Raw genomic sequence first — 21678 nt, 5'->3', positions numbered from 1 at the left:
GAGTCCAACAGTGAATATCCCAGGGGTTATTTTTGCTACTTCAAGTTGATGCCTTATATCCTTTCTGAAACTTCAGAGGGCTGAAAATAATGAAAAGTTAGATAATTGGGAAGCATGCAACTCTTAGATTGAGGAGTCTGTTCATTAAATCATGGACTTTCATAATTAAACAACAAAGGCAACTTGTAATGAAAAGATTTTTTTTTAATGATCTAAAGAAATAGGTGTTAAAAATGGATAAGCTATTATTCATGCCATTTTGTACAAACCATATCGTGCATCCTTTAGTGTCCTCACAGATATAAAACTTCCTTCCTTAGCCTCTAAGTAAATTGGACCTTGACCAGCAGCAGCCAAAGGGAAGTGATGGGCTACTAAAGCTTCTTGGAAAGTGTAGTTGTTGATCGGTAACGAGGCATTTTGCCAGAAATAAAAAGATAACGTTGCCTGAAGGCTGCAAAACAACCCCATTTCTTATACTATGCACTTTCCCCAGTGTTTTTATCCATCCACGGTGATATTTTCTTGTTTTCCTAACTATGTTTGCTATTTCAGACTGCACTTGAACCTGTCACGACGTGTGACGCTTACCGAGAAACGAAACTTACAGTGCGTGAAGCTGAGTAATGCTGAAGGTAATAAAGTCAGTGGGCTGAATTGAAACTGAAGCCAGACGAAAGAAGACGTGGAAGTAGTGTTACAGTTTAGACGAAAAGGAACAATATGGAGTAGTCTGACAAATATTTTCTGTTGTTATTTCGGGATTATTAATAATGGACGTAGCGAAACTGAACGAGTATGCACAGAAAAATCGCTTAATTCTGGCTTATGAGGTTGAATCTGTTGGTCTTGCTCATCTGAAAACGTAAGTGTCAATCATTTAGGGGGCTTCACATCTGCATGAATGTCATGACAGTAGTATTTAAAGCGACCTTGGACTTTGGGACATACTGTTAAGCTATTGAGTTTTGACACAGTATATTTCCATGGAGATAACACGTCTGTCTATGGGCCCATCGCTCTGGTAAATACTGTACTTTCTCAGTGTTTCAACACACCCTGTCAGCTGTTACCAACTTTAATCCACACATGCAATTAATGCAGCCTAACATTAAGATGACAGTGTAGGCTCTACCTTTAAAATTGAGTTTAGATATTATCTGTAGTTTGGGTGTTGAGCCTTTAATGTAAATTCATATTTAGCATAGGTTAATTATTTATATGTTCAATTTATTTTTAATGTATTTATAGTGAATGCTTGAATGTTGCTACTGGATGCTTGAATTTCCCTTTGGATAAATAAAGTATATATCTCTAATGATCTTTAAGATGTGAATCAACTTTGTTTTGGTTTCAATTCCCTGAATCAGGTATCATATTACTACCAATAGTGAAAAGTCTGACATCTTTAGTTTCCTGATGAGGGCCCATATTTCATAAGGAAATAACGTCCTGTGCAGATTTGAAACAAGTGTGCACATTGATGTCTTTGTGGAAAATCTACCACATTGTTGTGTCATCTTGCTGTTTAACAAAGTGCTATCATTTCTACTCAGATTTACCACCAGAGCAGTCCTGAATGGCAAGGCGTATCCTGAAGGTGTGGGGAACAACAAGAAGGAAGCCAAAGAGAAAGCAGCTGGAAATGCCCTGAGAGCCTTGTTGGAGGAGCCAAATGACTCTGTAAGATTATTTTATCTCTTTAGTGTTACACAAGCTGCACCCCAATCAGTTGATCACAATAAAATTATCATTTTTTTGTTTTCAAGACTGGAGATGTCGCATCAAGTCAACAAGAAGCGGAACTGAATCAAAGCGTGTCAGACGTCAGGTGAGGACAAACAGTTTTGTGCACATTGTTTGTGTTTGGTTATGAAAGGTTTTAATTTGAATCCTATTTGCCTTGGTGTTACAGTGATGGGATAAGGAGCTTGAGTGTGACATCTACAGGCGGAGGTTTAAAAGAGATAAATTATATAGGAATGGTCAACCAATACTGTCAGGAAAGGAGCCAATCCCCTGCTTACGTTTTAGAGAAAAGGATTGGTCCAGCACATGACCCTCAGTGAGTATTACTGAACCTCTTTAACCTGAAGAGACACTTTATGAAAACTCTTAATAGCTATGAAAGTGAAATCTTAACATGATGATCTAAATATTTCCTCTCGTTCCACACAGGTTTTTCTACAAATTAACAATTGGCAATAAGGTCTACCCTGTGAGTCAGGGTAAGAGTGCCAAGGAGGCCAAACAAAATGCAGCTCAGCTGGCCTGGTCGGCTCTTCAAGGCTGGGACAGCAAGGTATTTCATATTTCCCCTTCCCTTAAATTATTAAATATACAGTTAGAGTAGTTTGATGGAAAAGCAGAAGTTTAATTGCAGATTAATGCTTTTATTTGGCCTCAAACTATACTGCTCACAGGGATATTCACCACAACCTGTATGCTTTTATTTTGAAAGTGCACTCAAGGAAGGAATTTTCCTTTCTTTTTTTTTTGTTTGTAGAGGAAATATTACACCAGGCCTTTTCCATAACAACTAGTAACAGGTTATAGTAGATCTCTTCCCTTCCAAGGTTCAGGTCTGCACTTTCATCATCGTAACATAATCTTTAGTGAGAAGAAAACTGATTGTTATTGATGATAATATTTAAAGACCGACTAGTAGAATCATTGTAAGTTGAAGAATGTTGTGTTTTCCGGGTAAAACCAGCCTAGCCCTCCCAAGGAAGGATTAAAGGTGTAAAAAAAAGAATGAGGGGAGCTGTGACCGGATCCCTACATAAATAAATACGTAAATAAGTAAATGTGATAGTAATAATGATCATAAATGGGTTGGGGTTAGGGTTGATTGATAAATTATAAAAATTTGAATGATTTAAAAGGTGGTTTAAATTACCTTATCTTGAAGGTGTTGGGAAAAACCAGTCGGAAGCGAAACAGAAATAGAAATGCCCTTAGAGTCTTGTTGCCAAATGACTCCATAAGATTATTTTATCTCTTTAGTGTTACAGAAGCTGCACACCAATCAGTGGATGACAATAAAATTGTATTTTTTTTTATTTCAAGACTGGAGATGGTGCTTCAGGTCAACAAGTAGAGGAACTGAATCAAAGTGTGTCAGACATCAGGTGAGCACAAACAGTGGCGACACATTGTTTGTGTTTGGTTATGAAAGGTTTTAATTTGAATCCTATTTGTCTTGGTGTTACAGTGACGGCCTGAGGAGCTTGAGTGTGGCATCTACAGGCGGAGAGACAAATTATATCGGAATGGTCAACCACTACTGCCAGAAAAAGAGCCAATCCCCTGCTTACATCTTAGAGAAAAAAAGTGGTCTGGCACATGACCCTCAGTGAGTATTACTGAACCTCTTTGACCTGAAGAGACACTTTATGAAATCTCTACATGGTCTAAATATTTCCTCCTTGTCCACGCAGGTTTTTCTACAAATTAACAATCAACAATAAGGTCTACCCTGTGGGTCAGGGTAAGAGTGCCAAGGAGGCCAAACAAAATGCAGCTCAACTGGCCTGGTCTGCTCTTCAAGAACAGTCAGACTGGGACAGCAAGGTATTTCATATTTTCCTTTCCATTAAATCATTAAATATACAGTTAGAGTAGTTTGATGGAAAAGCAGAAGTTTAATTGCATATTATTCCTTATGCTTTTATTTGGCCTCAAATTATACTCCTCACAGGGATATCCACCACACCTGTATGCTTTTATTTTGAAAGTTCTTTACATAAACCGCTCAAGGAGGGAGTTTTCTTTTGTTTCTTTTTTTTTGTATGTAGAGGAAATGTTACCAGGCCCTTTCCATAACAACTAGCAATAAGTGGTAGTAGATCTCTACCCCTGCAATTTATTAATACTTTTAAATGAAATTAAAAATCCAGTGACACAAAATAATTATTTCTTGCATTTTAGGTGTCCGTCAGATCAACAGCATCAGAAGATGGTGAAACATCGGTGTTGTCGACGTCTTCAGCTGCTCTGTAAGTCCCTTACTGTCATTACATGGAACACAGAGTTAAATGCTGAGAAAGTTGTGCTCATGTCTCGTATTTTATTTCTCTAGGGACTCATCACAAAGTACATCAACAAGTGCAAGTGGCTCAATAGTATTCACGGATTCATCAAGCCCTTCCAAGGCTCAGGTCTGCACTTCACATCATCGTAGCATAATCTAGACTAGTAGAATCATTGTAAGTAGAAGAATGTTAAGTGAGGTTCCATATGGTAAGTTAGATAAAACAAAACAGGCTCAGAGGGGACCGTAGTAATAAAATATATATTAAAAGGGTTCCTTTATAAAAATTTGCATAGGCTGATGATAAATCAATCCTTGAATTCTTGTTAAAAAGCCTTTTTTAATGGATATAAATTTATAGAAAGGGCAGCGGAGGTTGTGATAGTAATAATGATCATTAAAATGGGTTGGGGTTAGGGTTTATTGATAAATTATTATTGAAAAAGGTGGTTTAAATTAGGTGAAAAATGATAATAAATATTATTTGACATAATTTTTTAACATAACTTTTTTGTGAATTGTAGATTCCGTTAAGGTCAGCTGTGTCTGAAGATAATGCACCATCCAAGTTGTCAAATTCAATGTAAGGCTCTTACTGACCCTGGCATTAAAACAGATTGTAGAGCTTAATACTGAAAAGACTGCTTTCAAGTTTCTTATTATATTTTCCCAGGGAGTCTTCTGCATCATCACAAAGTATGTCAACCAGTACAAGTGGCTCTGGAATGTTCACTGATTCATCAAACTCTTCCAACGATCAGGTCTGTAGTTTATATTTCATTCTCAAGAACACAATCCTAAATCCATCCATCTGATTTATGAGGTCCTACACAGCTCCTGTGGTCACAGGGACATGTAAACCCACTCATAATTTTAATCTATTTTATTCTATTTTACTCAGCATTCTGCCAAAGACAAGAACATGGGGAATAATCAGAATGAGACATCCATCCAATCAAGGTTTGAAAATAATAATCTTAATCTTCCTCTTTCACAATAGTTGATGTGCTTTGTTTTGGGGTTTTTAACTTTCTGCCTAAACAACCATGTTAATGTCTACAGGTTTACTTCAGACTTTGATTCCATAAAGCGTCTTGGCACTGGAACCTTTGGTGATGTTTACAAAGCAAGAAATAAACTGCTGGAGAAGTACTTTGCTGTAAAGATTGTCTGCTGCGAAGAGTAAGTATACCAAAGTTAGATCCCATTAGCATTGCATAGTATTTTGTTTACTGATTCATTTATTTTGTGCTCCTTATTATCAGGAAAGCTCTTCGAGAGGTGATGGCGTTATCAGACCTTCTCCACCATAACATTGTCAGATACTACACAGCTTGGATGGAGGATTCAGGATACCAAGGCTATACTGAGTCAGTTGACAGTTCAGTGAGCAGCTACGGCTCATCCTGGTAAGTCTGATGCGCTGACCTTAAGTATTCACTTTTTATTTACAGTTAAAGGAGAGTCATTTGATTCTTCTTCTCTTTTTTTCTTCTCTAGGTCCACAGATAACTCATCAGCAAAGCACCTCTATATTCAGATGGAGTTATGCAACAACAAAACACTTAAAAAGTGGATTGATGAAAAGAACAAAGAGCCAGACCCCAAGAGAAGAGAGGAAAGTCTGAGCATTGCTCATCAAATTGTTAGTGGAGTGGAATTTATTCACTCCAAGAAGCACATCCACAGGGACCTGAAGGTGAGACCAAACTATGTCATGGCTTCGGGGGAGTTTACCTTGGGGCGGGGGCTTGCATGTGCCTCAGATACCCTTTTTCGACCAGAGCCAGGAACCAGCCCTTAACCAGGGAATATCCCATTGAGATTAAGAACCTCTTTTTCAAGGGAGCCCTGGCCAAGAGGCAGCAAACAAAAAATACAGTTACATATTTACATAACATACAGACCTTAAACACGTCATGAGAAACAAGTGCATGTTGTGGAATTGACCTCAATAACTCTTAGTTTGGATTTAAAAGTGCTCAAAGAAACAATATCAGTCTTTCTGTAGCATATTCCACGCATAAGGTGCAGAGTAAACAAATGCCCTTTTACCCAACTCTGTACGAGCATAAGGGACAGCAAGCAACAATTGATCTTGTGACCGAAGAGAATAAGATCCAGCATTTCTCACAGTAATTAAGGTGCAAATGTACGAAGGCAGCAGTCCCAATATTGCCTTATAAAGGAAAGTATACCAATAACTAGCCCTTCGAGTGGCCAGAGCAGGCCATCCTAACACTGAACTTAAGATGTTAATGTTGGGCTTTGTTGTAAGCTAACGCTAGCCCACTAACATGACTATTGATCACCCGCTAACGTTAGCACGCTCGCTTGCCCGTATCAATCACATTGCAGGTAAACAAATCCAATAAATTAATGATACACGTTTTAGTTGGTCTCAACGGCACCGAGTTGGTCTTGTTGGTCAGATAAACCCGCCCCAGCCCCTGGCGTATCGGTTCGCGGTTCAAGCCCAGCAAAGAGTTGGTGCCGCTGTGGAACCAGTTTTCCTGGCCGGGAGCCGGCTCTTAGTCTTTGGAAAACCAAAGAAACATTTGCAAACTGTCTCTGGTTGAAAAAGGGTGAGAGAGGACTGACTGTGACTCTTGTTAGAAAGAAACTATTATAGCTGCGAGCATGTAGCCCTGCTCGCTCTACATTATAATAATCAATTAATGACCACATCAAAACCTCATCAGAACAGAGAATGCAGCTATCAATAAATAATCATTAATAATCATTAGATTCTTTGATCAAGAAGCTAAACTTCAGTCTGTGAGTTGATCATTTATCTGATCAAGTTGAACAAAACAGCTCCTTCTAATGAAAGCCACACATGGATGTTTATTTGTTCAATTTCTGTCTCTTGGTAAGCCTGAGAACATCCTGTTTGGACTGGATGGAAAAGTGAAGATTGGGGACTTTGGTCTGGTCACCACAGATGATGATGCTTTGATGGACAGAACAGAGGGAAAGGGAACTCCATCCTACATGGCTCCTGAACAGGTGAGATGGTCTTAGCTGGCAATAAGGACAATATGTCCTTCTACTACCCGTAAGCCAACCTAATTCTCTTTGGTTTCATGAAGTTCGGCCTCATCTGTTCTTAATTCAATTGCATACTTTAGCAGTAAAAAGGTGGCTGAAAACTCAAATTTAAATTTCTTCACAATCATTACTAGTTAATCTGGTGTGATGATTAATTAAAAATTCATTTTAGTCTGCTGAAGGCCCTTTGCCAATCCTTTTTTTTTTCTTTTTTTACACAAAAGAGGGAGAGGACCTATGACCGAAAAGTCGACATATTTCCCCTGGGGTTAATATACTTGGAACTTCTTTGGAAAGTTTCCACCGGACACGAAAGAGGAGTTGTGAGTCCTTTATAAACAGAAAATTGTATCCTATTAAACTTTGTCAATTTCCACAACTGTAATCATATTTTGTCTTTGTCTGTTATGTACAAATAAGAAACCAGCTAAATGTACACCATCAGTTGATTTATTGTCAATGTATTGCAGATAGCAGATACGATGGAACTGTTTATCATTTTATCTGACAAACTAACTAACTTCTTCTTAACATCCATTCATCACTGCAGGTTCTGAAGGATGCCAGAGGTCAGACGCTACCCAAAGACTTTTCACAGAAATTTCCCCAAGAGGTACATGACCATATTCTTATATCCAAACTTATTCACTAGCCATATTTATCAGTGTTTCAGCAGATTACCAGGGAGGCTGACATAAAAGAGATTACACTGCTAAAGCTGTCTCTAAAGCCTCAAAGGAATCTAATCAGGACTGCTGTATTTTAATACTGAGCAGCACAGATAACAGTGTTTTGAGAAAATTCATATATCAGAAATACTGTGTGGTGGAGCCAGCAGTACTCCAATATGGCAGATTTTATTATTGTTAGTATAAAGATATCAGTAGCTGTCTTTTCTGTGTTTTTTTGCAGAACCTGATCATCAAGACAATGCTGCATCTGAAGCCAGAAGAGCGACCTGAAGCAAGTCAGCTGAAGGCGGATCTGGAGAAGTGGGCTCAGAAAGTCAACGCACAAAATGTGCGTCAGGAAAATGCCACCATCTGATTATCACACGAAACTACTAAGAGTCTTGGGAGTGTATGGACGTCTGTCTCTTCTGGTGACTGGGATTTAATGAAATTATTTGATATACGGTTGTATACTGTATTAATGTAATGTTATGAGTATTTGTGGGGAAACGGTTAACGTACTGGACATGAATAGCACTTTAAGTTGAGATCAGTGCAAAGTGCCTCACTTTCACTCACACACTTATTTTCTGGGTTTTGCTCAAGAAAACTTTAACTTTCAGACAGAAGGTCGTATCATTAACCATGCAATTACCTAACCTAAAAAGGGGACCTATTATTATGGGTTTTATCATAAGTCAATAAAGCATCCTTTTTTGATTTTTTTTATTCTATCATGGTTTTAACAAGTAACTTTTGCATTGATTTTAATCAAAATTATCAATGTGCCATTTTTTTTCTATGTCCACAGATATTTTATTATATGCTGGAAATGGTCAAATGTCAAGGTCACGTTTATTTCTAGAGCACCTTTTATACAACCAAGGTTGACCAAAGTGCTTTACATAAATGAATAACAACAAAATCCAATCCAATACAAGATACATAATTGAATAACAATAAACTCACAAATAACAATAAAAGACAATTTGATCTAGTAATATATTACATGAGATGTGCAATACAACATACAGAAACAACTTTCTTCTCACACAGGTTCGAAAGCCTGGGAGAAAAAATGAGTCTTAAGAGATGATTTAAAATTGTCCAAAGTTTTTGATGACCGGATATGCAGCGGTAAACTGTTCCACAACTTCGGGGCAGCCACTGCAAAAGAGCGATCGCCTTTTGTTTTTAGCCTGCATTTAGGCACAACCAGGTTTGACTCATTTGCAGACCTCAGAGCTCTGGTCGGTCTGTGAACCTGAAATGTATCAGAAGTGGTGTCATATTTGTGCTGGTTGTTGAAGTTTGAGAATAAAGTAACGGTTACCCAAATGTATTCATTTATTTACATTTTTAAATTTGAATGTATTTCTATATTCTCTTTGTTTGTTTCTGAGAATTTATTTGTCACATAATAGGACTTACAACATCATTTACCACTTCAAGAACAATAACAAGGGAATGTTAGCTCAAAGTGGAGGTGGGAATAAATAAAGGAAAATATAACAAAGATAAATAAAAGGCGAAAAAACGTACTTACAAGTCAAATTCATTATACAAGGCTCTAATTTTTCAGAGCTTTAAGTTTGTGCAGTATTTTATTGTATTCTTTATAAAAACAATTGCGCTACCGGTTTGTACCAGAGATTGTAGTTTATACATATTTTATACACTCTATGGTACATAAAGTCATGGAAAAAATTATTAGACCAACCCTGTTTTCTTCCATTTCTGTTCATTTTAAGGCCTGGTACAACTAAAGGCACATTTGTTTGGAGAAATACAATGATAACAACAAAAGTAGCTCGTAAGTGTTTAATTTGCTAATATCTAGCCATTTTCAATGGTTTTCTTGATAATGAGTTTGGTTATTATCCAGAAAACCATGGGAAATGTCTAGATATCAGCTTTTGAATTAAACTCTTATGAGCTATTTTTGTTGTTATCATTATATTTGTCCAAACAAATGTACCTTAAGTTGTACCAGACATTAAAAAGAACAATCAATTGAAGAAAAAATGGTCTAATGATATTTTTCTATGACTATACATGAGATGAAATTATAAATTATTATTATATTATGAAATTATTAAAGAAATTATGAGATATTTTACACTCCGTACAGCAGGTGGCAGCACCTTCAAGCTGCTTGTTGTGAGTCATTCAAACCGAGAGAAGAAAAAACAGTTTTTGGAAGGAAATTTAAAGCTGCAGAGCAGTGCAGCTGGGGTCAGTCGGGGTTTTATGATTTGCAATGGGGAAGAAAAATAAGTCTGTAACTGAACTAAAGACGTATGCACGGAGACAAGGGTGGGAGGTAAAATATGAGGACTTGAGCTCTGAGGGGCCAGACCACTTTAAAAGGTGAGTTAAAACCATGTTATGATCGCTTGCTACTTTACAGACCCACATGCTTTCCGTAGCGCAGCGACTGTTCGTAAACTTTATTTGCATTGGGGAAGTTTACCTGATATGCACTTGCTAAACCAACTACGAAGTCCTTATATTTGAAGTCTTTATTTGTTTCTTGCAAAACAACTTTGTTTTGCGTGAAACAGAAACGCTAGAAATGGCTCGTTGCGGCCTCTTGTGGCAAATGTAGAAAGCTCCCACCAGAAAACTTTGTCACAGCAGACATTTTAATGAGTCATCGTTATTAAAATGTCATCCTGTAAACAGTGGTGGAAAGTAACTAAGTACATTTACTCAAGTACTGTACTTAGGTACAGTTTCGAGGTACTTTACTTGAGTATTTCCATTTTATGTAACTTTATACTTCTATTCCACTACATTTATATATCAGATTTAGTTACTTTTCAGGTCGAGTGGGTCCATTCTGCATAACAAGTAGTTGTACTTTTAATACTTTAAGCATATTTTGAAGCTGATACTTTTGCACTTTTACTTCAGTAAGTTTTGAACGCAGGACTTTCACTTGTAGTGGAGTAATTTCACAGTGTGATATTAGTACTTTTACTTAAGTAAGGGATCTGAATACTTTTTCCACCACTGCTTGATGCCAGCTGAAACATGTGATCCATTAAAAGGCTCTTACTAGGATTTTGGGGTCCTATCACCGATCCGATCTTACTGAAATCAGTATCTGCCGATCCAATATTCCCGATCACCGATCACAGCGTGTTAAACAGCAATTGAAGCATTTAAATTATTGTGTAACAAGTATTAAAATAGGAGATGAGAAAGTATTATGAATTGACAACAATATGTTTTATTGCAGGGAACATTCCACTCTAGCTATTACTCTCTTAGAGAGACAACTTCAAGCTTACATAGACTGTATTATCATACATCAAATAAAACATTTTTCATAAGTGCAACATTGCATTATCCATATGTCACTCGTGAAGCTGATTACGGTGACATTGTCCTTCATTAGGCGCTCGATGTGCACGCGGACATTCTGATACAATTCCGGCAGGCAAACGTCAGTAAAATATTTTAGCCCCGGTAGTACACGAGGCGTTTAAACCCCGCGTCCTCCACAACAGACAGCGGCTGTTCGTTTAAACATATAAACTTCATTACTTTAGCATCCATTTATTTTATTTTCTTTCGAGTCAAACTTGAAGAGACAGAGCGCGTGCTCAAACCACATCACCATAACAAAGGGAGACAGCCAATCGCAAGCTGCCTTCTACGTGACCGGAAAAATAATGATTTCTTTCTTTTGGCGGCCTAAAGCCTACAATGATCTTTATATTGAAACGTTTATCCCAGTCTTTGTGTGCAGACATGGAAAACATATATTTGGTATATTTATACATGATGGTAATTCTTGCGGGTTTTAACCTGTTTTTTTTCTCACGCTCCTGGATTTCATGTCATTTGATCGGCCTTGTTAGATTGGTCATTTTGAGAACGATCATAGGCATATCTGCCGATCAGATCGGAGCACCCCACATTTCTGGTATATAATGTATGTTTTTGTATTTTTCTGTCTTCTATATCTATGTGTCTATATCTTGAGCTGCTGTGACAACTAAATTTCAACTAAATAAATAAAGTCATATCTTATCTTATTTCTATTAAACATAGCAACGCAATTTGTATATAAAGTTTGTATATAACATTTCAATTTTAGGTTTGCTTTTTTTGTTTGTTTGTGTTTAAGAGTAGAGTTTTCTACAAAATAATAAATTAATTACTAATGAATATTTTTTCATTGGGCTCTGCCAACATTGTCTCAAGTCACCCTAACTACAGGTTTTACAATTCTTCATTAGATTCTATATGAATGCCGTGATCAATGGTCAACGCTTTCCCATTGGTGTTGGGTATACCAAAAATCAGGCCATGCAGAATGCAGCTAAAGGTGCCCTGAGAAGTCTGAACGACAAGGAAAATCAGAGACCAGTGGTAAGATTCTTATCTGTCAAATGAATGTTGGATTGTGTACTCCAAATTTAAATTAAGAAAATTTATACAGAGCATGTTTCGCAGTGTTTGCTAAAAGCCAGTGTTTCCCACACATAGACCATTCTGTGGCGCACCGCCACAGAATAGAGATCGAAAGTAGCCTATTTTAATTCTGATTTGTCTGTGGCTGTTTTTTTGCTGTTTCTCAAGCAAGACTATCCATAAATGGGCCTGAACCCAAGGAGGTCCCTTATGAAGAGCACTTGAGTTGTTTTTCAGGAAGCCAAGAAAAATTAGGTGTTCTGATAGGACATGAAGCTGTGCACTAAATAGGCTACAGTATAAGAACCTAAAAAGAATCTGAATCAGGCTTTGTTCCTTAGGTAGTTTCTTTATTTTCTTTATTTTATTTGTGTTAATATATTTTATTTTTTACATTATTTTACCAAAACAGTTAGAACAGGTTATTGAGGTTTGAGGTTGAGGTAGGTCTTAAGTTAATTATTTGAAATAAAAACCTCCAATTGAAGTTGTTTTGTGCAAATCATTCCTGTCACAGAATCTAAAGATTGAACTAGTTGGGGTGAGGAATGAAACCAGGCAGGGTTCTGGTAAAAATGTTTTACTTTTAAAGAAGTAAGATTGAGCTGAAATGCGGTAGCTTTATAGTGTCTTACCCCCCGCTGCATCCTGACTGACTCCACCACATTTTGACACATTGCAGTGTGGTCTGTGGGAAGTACTGAAAGCGTTTTGCTTTTTCTCTTACAGACAGAAAATGCTGCAAAAAATCCTACAGCACCAGTTCATCAGAAACGTGTGAAAAAAGGCAGTTTGTTCACTGAATATGGTCAGAAGGGCAGAGTCAATGTGAAGGCTGTGCAATCACCCAGACCAGAACCAAATAAGGCTGCTCTGTAAGTATTTGCACCACATTCACATTTATTAGTAGTTGTTTATTAAAAAATACATTAAATTATTTTGTGTAACATCCGATGCTGCAGCTTCATGGTTGATGATGAGAAGCCAGCTGCCACTGGGAAAACAAAGGGGGAAGCCAAGGAGGAAGCAGCCTCAGACATTTGTGGCATTACAGATGTAAGTTGTAGTAAACACTAATTTTTATTTTCCAGCGTAATTGAAGCATGTAATACATAAAAGCTGTACACACTGTATTATAATGTATTTACCATTAAAGTCAAGGTATTATTCTGTGTTTTAGGAGCTCTCCTGGTTAGCTATATCTGATGATGGTGCAGCTGCCAGACCATCCATACCACAAACTGCACTGTAAGTCACTGATGGTAGAGTTTGATATGTCAAAATGTTTTACTAATGTCTTTGTAGTCTCGAAGGGAGTCCACAAGTGTGTTAACATGTAACTCTGTTGTTTTCACCAGTTCATCAGCTCTTCCCAAGAATCAGGTCAGTCTTTGCCTTTCTAATCCTCATCCAATCCTTATCTGCATGGTACTCCCAAGGAAAAAACTTTCGCTTAGTGGCTTAGTGCTTTCACACTTGGATTTATTAAGAGTACCATGCATTGTCAACAAATGTCTATCATCGATATATATACCAATATATGTGATATATTGGACAGAACTGGCAGGGAAGGAGCTGACACAGACTTTAACATATTGTTTGCTGAGTTTTTTCACTTTAATGTGGCATTGATCTGCTATGTCATTAAATCCATTAGCCACATTGTGCAGCTAAAAATGTGAAGACTTTGTTGTTTTTCTTTGTCTCCACAAGCAACTGTGTTGCCGTCCGACCATATTTCGTTAAGGGCCTTTACTTCATTATTAGATTTTATCTGTCCATGAGACATTTTTCAAGCTTCCTACTACTGTGCCCCATGTTGATTTCTCAAATTTCCACCCAAATTCAACCCAGAATGCAATGTGTTTTGGTTCACTTCCTTCCTTTGGTTCATAATCCGTTATCACCAGCACAGACATGAACTCTGGTGCATTTGAAAGCAAACAGAGTCCCCCGGTTTTTAGTGGACAAGAGTTCGGTTCTTTGTTTTGCACCAGAGTCCATATGAGCTTTTACACCAGCAAAAACCACACGGACTGTCCAACAAAACGATCAAGTTAATTTTAAGTGAACCAAGCAGCTCAGGTGTGAAAGCCCCCTAATACTCGAGCCAATACCTGCGTTGAGTCGAGGCTCCGAAAAAGTTGAAATGGGTTGAAATTTGAGTAAGACTGACATCCTCCTAAAAACAATTAAGAATTTTGAGCAGTTAGTAAACTGTTGGTCCTGAATACACAAATCTGCAAAGTTGCCTTTTATTTGCTCTGGTGGTGTGACATTTGATTAACCTACACAACAAACAATTTAATACATCTCTAAAAAATGTGACTGTCACTGTTTTCTATATTTCTTCCAATTACAAAGGAACAAAACCCTGTTGTGAAGCCTAAAATCCGGTAAGTACATTACATAATACACAACATAATATTTTATTTATCTTGTGTCTCAAAAAAAACACATAATGATCATTTGTCATGTCTTGTTAGAATCTTCCAAGATGCCCTTCAAAGCAGCACTGAGGTATTATGAGCATGTTTGAGTTTTGACTAATTTCAATGATAATAGTAGGTTTAAGTTCTACAATGTGAGCTCTATATCATGATTTCTTTTTTTTGTTCTATGAGGATGCAATAATTCCTGAAAATCTGAAAAAAAGAAGCAGTCCCAGTGAGAACACAGCAAGCAAATTACAAATGTTCAGGTATGGAAAAAATGTTTTCAAACATATCACATGTTTGTAGTCTGTTCTGACCGTTGAATACTATAAGTAAGACATTGTTTGTCATTGTTTCCTTTGTTTCTACAGGTCTACATCAGAATTTGATTGCATAGAGCTCCTCGGCAAAGGAGCCTTTGGTCATGTTTTTAAGGCCAAAGAAAAACTGACGGGAATGCATTATGCTGTAAAGATTGTCCTCTGTAAAGAGTAAGTCAAATATTATGATGATCTAGGTTTTTATTAGGGGATTTCATAGTAGCATATTAATTCTAGCTGCAGTGCAAACAAACTTGAATGTTTTCAGCAATTTCTCCTTCTCAGGATCAAAAAAGCTCTACGAGAGGTGCAGGCATTATCAGCCCTCGCTCACTGTAATATTGTTCGATACCACACAAGTTGGATTGATGAGTCGGGACACCAGTGGGACAGCACAGATGACAGTTGCAGTTCTACACAGTAAGCCACAACCACTTATTTCAGTTGGCAGGGATACTAAGTGAAGGTGTCTTTATTTGTCATTTTTCCCTTTTCTAGGTCCTCCATCGATAATCCATCAGTAAAGTACCTCTATATCCAGATGGAGCTGTGTGACACCAGAACACTGAGAGTGGTGATAGACGAGAAGAACATGCAGAATGTGAAGAAATCTCCGCGAGACTCAAAGAGAAGAGAAGAAAGTCTAACTATTACTAAGCAAATAGTCAGCGGAGTGGAGTACATTCACTTCTGGAAATTAATCCACAGAGACCTGAAGGTGAGACGAAGGGAATACAATCATTGTTTACATCATATCAATCATGAGACTGCATGTGTGATGATTTCTTTCCCACATGTAGCCTGCCAACATCATGTTTGGCAAAGATGGAGGAGTGAAGATCGGAGACTTTGGTCTGGTCACTGATGGGAACGATGACGATGCAGAGAACCTGGTGGAGAGAACGGTTTGCAAAGGAACCCCTTCATACATGGCTCCTGAGCAGGTGAGATGTTCTGTACTGACACTAACTTTAACTTTCTTCTGTTTTATTAGATATTGGCTCTCAAATGGAGACATTTGGACATTTTAACCGCTAGTGGGATTTCATTTGTGATGCTTACAGCTTTAAAAAATGGGACACCTCAGATTGCATTATCATGCTTCATGGCTATATCTACATCATTAGATTAGTTACATGCATATGTATAGTGATTTAAGAAAAGACAATTAGTGGGCTTGAGCCTTTGGGATGGAGTGTCATATCTTTGTTGTCCATCAGATTTCAAATTGTTTTACTCCCTAATATCAATATCGGCATCAGGCCACAAAATCCAGTATCCGTCGGGCTCTAGTTAAATCGCCGCTATCACTCGTATAAATCAAAAGTTGTTTAATATTTGATCTGAATCAATCCTGTCATCATATTTGTTTGATGTATCCTGGCGTCACACACCAGAGGAGCTTAGCTAGCTGACATAAACAGCTGGTTAAAGAAAGAGTTAATATTTTGATTGCTGTGGGTGTAACTTTATCAAAGTTAGTCTTTCCAAAGATAAACCCTAAAAGTTGAATTCTGATTCTTCATAAGAAGGTGAAGTTGCTGTGAGCGTCTCTTGAAAACAAGTATTTTCAAAGAGGCTCATTGGAGAATCCAGAAATGTACCTAAATACATTTTTGTTCTTGTTTAACAACAGAAGTGCCAGAGGAATTATGACCGAAAAGTTGACATATTTGCTTTGGGGTTGATATTCTTCGAACTTCTTTGGAAAATTCCTACTGTTCACGAAAGGCTAAAGGTGAGTTGTTCAGTCACAATCTAAAATTGTGCTTAGTGTATCAGAAATTAAGAACTTATGTATATTTGTTTTGGAAAGGCACCAGGTATTTTTTGTCAGATATCTTATCCTGCTGATCGGGTGTGTCCAGTGAGTCACATGTTTTTCTCTTTTCTTATCCCTGCATGCCTTCCAGATTTGGGAGTGCCTCAGAGAACAGAAATTTCCTGAAGGGTTCCACGACAAGTTTCACCCGGAGGTACGCCATTTTTTTCCTCCAATTTCTGTATATAAAATATGCACTGTTCAGTATGTTTTCACGCTCTAAAGTGACCAGGTAATTGAGAGAAAATGGGCTCAGTTGGCAGATCGGTCGCCCACTGATCAGAGGGTTGGTGGTTCGATCCTTGACCATGGAAGTCTACATGTTGAAGTATCCTTGAGCAAATTGCTCCCGATGCTGCGTTCATCGATTGTGAATGAATTCCCAATGGTGGCAGGTGGCACCATTTAGGGTAGCCTCTGCCACCAGTATGAATGTGAGTGTGAACGGGTGAATGAGCGCAGTCTGTAGTGTAAAGCGCTTTGAGTGGTCACAAAGCGACTAGAAAAGCGATATATAAGTGCAGGTCCATTTACCATTTATAATACTGTAGTTACCTGGTCACCGTAAATCTGCAAGATTGATCTCAGTATATTTACCTGTTTTTTTTTAATGTTGCAGTTTTTCATAATAAGGCCAATGCTGTGTGAGAAGCCAGAAGAGCGACCCGAAGCAAGTCAGCTCAAGACAGACTTGGAAGAGTGCTCTCGTAGAACCAACACTCAGGAAATTGTGCGTCGAGGCGTCAGAACCGTCTGATTATCAAAAAGGGAACATGCTAAATATTGTGTGTTGTGCAATGCATGCCTGAAAATTTTTAAATAATGTATTTCTGTGTTTTTATATTACACCTGATGGTGTTTTGCACAAAAAAGATTGTGCATTTGTATGTCTTTTTTTAAAACTTTGTTAATGAAAATTTTTAAATGAATGATTGATGAAAAGTATTTTATATGCTACTGCCAGTTGATTTTAGAGTTGTGAATGTGCCTCCAGCCACTAGATGGTGACTCTGAGTAACTCTAGTACTTTTTGAGGCATGAGTACTCGAATAAGAACATTTCTGTGGTTATCCATTTCTGTGGTTATCCATTTCAGTTACAAGAGAGAAAAAACCTGCTGATAAACTGTAAAGAACATGCTTTTGTTGTTGCTGTCAAGGAATAAAATCACTGCCAGTTTAACTACACCCCAGCGTCCGTCTGGTTCACTTATACACATTCAATGCCTATTGCTTATTTTCACCTTCAAAGTTTAAAGCATATTTACTTTGACTTGAAGAAACACCTTTAGTGTGTTATTGGAAGGAGTCCCAAAATATAAATATGCAGCAACAATGATACACCTACTTTGTGGTTGTGCTGTGGATGTTTTAAAGGCTAATTTTCAGGTTCATACTTATATTTTGGATTACTACTGGAACATGTTTGCATTCATTAGTGTTCAAAAACTTATTTCTAATACCGCCTGTCTAAACATACCTGTATTCATCCTTTGGCTTACCTATATACGGTATAGTTGTGACATCACAAACTTACTAAAATCCTGACAGTTTCTGAATATGGGCTGTGTGCATTTCTGTCCACTGAGGAGGGAATTCACAAAGAATGGAATGTGGCCGCTGATGGCACCAACACCATGTATTTGGCATTATTTGCAACCACTATCTGTCCCGTCATAAGGACCTATTCACAAAAGATATAGCGCCAATGATATTATGACCCAAACGCCCAAAAAGTTTTGAAGCTGAGCGCAATTTGCCTTCTTTTTACACATGATTGCAGTTTTTCAAGTGGAAGTATAAATGCCCTGGAGATTAAAGTGTGGGTTGTGAGGGGGTTAAGCACCGATTAACTGAGGTGGGCTCATGTTGTTTTAAGAAACCGGGCTCCTGACCAATCAGTCAGGAACTAATATTAATACATTTTCTGTGTCGATCTACACTTCCAAAACATAACACACACACAGTCCACTTTCACACAGTGAGCGTATGTGAGTGCATCAGCTGCATGAGAGTCACCTCGAGCCAGAAATCTATTCTTTTGTTAACCCTCTTAATTTTAAATGTATTTTCAAAAGTTGTTTGAGTTTGAGTCAACCTTATATTCATCCTTATAAATGTGTTTCATTTACCACCAGCTCTCTGAAGACGGTAATAATTTCACTCTAACTGCGTGTTGCTATTAGTGCTGGCATCTGTAAATAATTATTTTTTATTTTTTTTGCGATGAGGCTCATTTGCATAGAAAGGGGTCACTTTTTGCACCGAATGCATGCGTATTACCTAATTCATGTGCAAATACAACCAGAGCACTAAGATGTAATTTGTATGGCAGCACAGTTTGGAGTGAAATTCACCCTTTGCAAGTGCTTTGAGAGTTACAGTTTGTTTTTAAGTGTTTTGATACTTCCACAGTATTTATGATGCTCCTACAACTGTCTAACAATTAAAAAAAACACATTGAAATCTAACTTTTTAACAGTTTGGGACCTTTAAATAACCATTTTTGCTGTAGACAAATAGTTGTAACAATGTTTCAGTTTGTATATCAGTCAAGTTTTTTTCTCTCCACTGAATACTGTATGTTCATGTTGACATTACTGACAGTTTTCCCATGATCAAGATTACCATTTACAGTTGAATAGACCATATGAGGGCAGTCTTGCCCTTCTTTATTTTTTTTTCACCATTTATATTATAATTCTTGATAATTCTTGACCATGATTGCTGTTTGCTGACTTTTGCATTTTGTGAAAAAGAGGCAACTACAATACTTTAAATAAGACAAAACATTCTAGTGTTTGGGGAATAAATTAAACAACAATTTAATTACGGTTGCCCAAACAAATTAAAGAAATTATCATCCAAAGCTAATGTGCATGATGGCCCAGTTTGGCATGTAAAACTACAGTTTGCACACTAACCTAATTGTTGTTGTCTTCTGTAGTGTGACCTGTAGGGGGAGCTGTGGCTCTGTGTAGCTCAGGCTGTTCAGAGCATGGCTGCAGACGTGCAGCCGCCTCAGCCTGTGGGTGAGAAAGGTTTATTCACAGTGAGAGGGCCAAAACGAGGGAGCAGTGTGACATTTAATCATGCCCGCGGCGCATGCTTGATGATTAGCATCTCTTTGGAAAACAACAGTAACAAGTGCCAAATGCAGGATCCCACACAATCACCTGGCTGCGGTGCACACATGGTCCCATAGGCCCCAATAATCAGCACAAATCAGCTCCTGCGGCTCACTATGTTCGCTCAACACTCGCCACACTGCAAAGCTCAAATTAGCTTAAAGCCTGTGGATGGAGGCCATGGCGGATCAACTGCCTTCATGTAGATTGAATAACCTGGTTAATTTCTCTTTTATCAGTCACGGCCCTACCTCATAGAGTCACTGCAGTAATCTAGTGGTGACAGAAGCTATAAGGAGTCAAAAAAGGTGCAGACAGTTTTACAAATCCAGGATTACTTTATCCTGTAGAGGCCACAGGAAATTTTGATCCTACACCATGATGCCGATCTGTAAAAAGTTTGAATTCAAGCATCAGATTGTTTTTAAATGCTTGTTTTCTGAGTGGAGTTAGGAGATATACAGGAGATTCTCAACACCTGGCTGAGATCTGCACTCTACTGAGTGCACTTTTCTAGTTTTATTTAGTTTTAGCCAGCATGTAGAGCCACGATGCTGGTATTTCATTCAATACCCAAGATAAATAAAGTGTGCCCAGTTTTGTTGCTGTGTCTGAGTCAAAATTCTATTTATTATGATTAAATGTTCCTTCACTTCCTCAATGACTGCCAACAGTGGCCAGCTGAGTTTTCTTTTTATTTAAAGATGTCATTTAGATATCAACTGCATGAGAAAACTTTGAATCATTCTCCCCTTGACATTTACACCACCAAAACAATGTACTCTCTCATTTTAGCTGTATCTAAGATAAGAAACCTGGTGCGTTTCCAATCTTCCACAGCTGTCGCGCTTGTGCGAGCAGGGTTATTGGATGTATTGAGGTCACTTCCTCTGAGAGCAGTGTGGGCACTGAAGCAGCGCTCTAGTCAGTGGCCTGGACCGTGTAGCCTGGGGTAAAATGGACTCACCAGTCAGGAGCACAGCAGCGGAGTGTCTCCCCAAAGTCCCAGGGGTCGGAGCAAACGATTACTCTGTGCGCAGCCTCATTGCAGAAGCAGAATCCAGAGTTTGTTCTGCTCTGTGTGTTTTAGGAATCAGCCTTGCTGCAAAGACAAAACTATCACCCACCAGCAGACATCAGAATCAAAATGACAGTTGAAGATACACGTGAGTTGTCAGATAGTGTTTTTATCTTCCCTGCCTGTACATATATTTGAGAAGTTTTTGTTGTTAAGTTATAGCCCACTTAACCTCTGGTGAACTCCAGTTAACTGGAGCATGACTGCATACTGTGCCTCGCCTCAGGTCCCGCTTGGCTTTTACTCTGGACTTTCCACCTCTCCAGAGCCACATCCTGCCACTGTCCACTCCACTTTGAGAGCGCTGCCAGTGATGTTTAAAGGGCCATACCAGTGATTTTGCATGTTTTGACCTATTTTCCTACAACTCATGGAAACTAAGCATCACTACTGACGAGGGTTGCACCGAATAGTTGGAAACTTCATTCATAAGCAAAGACTGTATAAAATGTGGATGTAATCTCTGTGACGTCTGTCTAATGTGGGTGGCTTCGGCTGCCACCGTTCTGGCAGCTCCTGATTTGTCCTCACTCCCGGCTAATCCCAAAATGGGCAAAGAGGTGGAGTAAGCTGAGGCGTGCTGAAAAAAGCCTGGTTGCTCAAAACAACATGTGACAGCACTTACCTGTCACTCATAACTTTACATAAGCCTTAATATCAACTTAAACAGGTGAATTATGTAAAATGTATCCCCTATATATTTGTCATGAATAGGA

At 38.2% G+C, this 21678-nt stretch overlaps 1 protein-coding gene across 1 annotated transcript; it reads left to right on the top strand.

Moving 5' to 3' along the window:
* Nucleotides 1-620: 620 nt before the first annotated feature.
* Nucleotides 621-17944, top strand: pkz (protein kinase containing Z-DNA binding domains). The gene is given in 34 exon segments (XM_059359952.1): nucleotides 621-865; nucleotides 1557-1683; nucleotides 1770-1831; nucleotides 1916-2065; nucleotides 2179-2302; nucleotides 3070-3131; nucleotides 3215-3355; nucleotides 3441-3573; nucleotides 3931-3998; nucleotides 4082-4160; nucleotides 4558-4616; nucleotides 4707-4794; nucleotides 4935-4993; nucleotides 5096-5215; nucleotides 5299-5442; nucleotides 5534-5732; nucleotides 6911-7042; nucleotides 7309-7407; nucleotides 7635-7697; nucleotides 7997-8128; nucleotides 11986-12138; nucleotides 12910-13055; nucleotides 13143-13236; nucleotides 13361-13428; nucleotides 13539-13563; nucleotides 14545-14576; nucleotides 14667-14700; nucleotides 14805-14881; nucleotides 14987-15106; nucleotides 15221-15653; nucleotides 15736-15879; nucleotides 16572-16673; nucleotides 16849-16911; nucleotides 17377-17944. Coding segments are annotated over 34 exon segments (3762 nt in total). The 5' UTR covers nucleotides 621-773; the 3' UTR covers nucleotides 17515-17944.
* Nucleotides 17945-21678: the final 3734 nt, after the last annotated feature.

Source organism: Centropristis striata, chromosome 20 (assembly GCF_030273125.1).
Source record: "Centropristis striata isolate RG_2023a ecotype Rhode Island chromosome 20, C.striata_1.0, whole genome shotgun sequence".
NCBI lineage: Eukaryota > Metazoa > Chordata > Actinopteri > Perciformes > Serranidae > Centropristis > Centropristis striata.
Note: the sequence above shows the minus strand (reverse complement) of the source record. Positions and strands in the feature narration are given on the sequence as shown.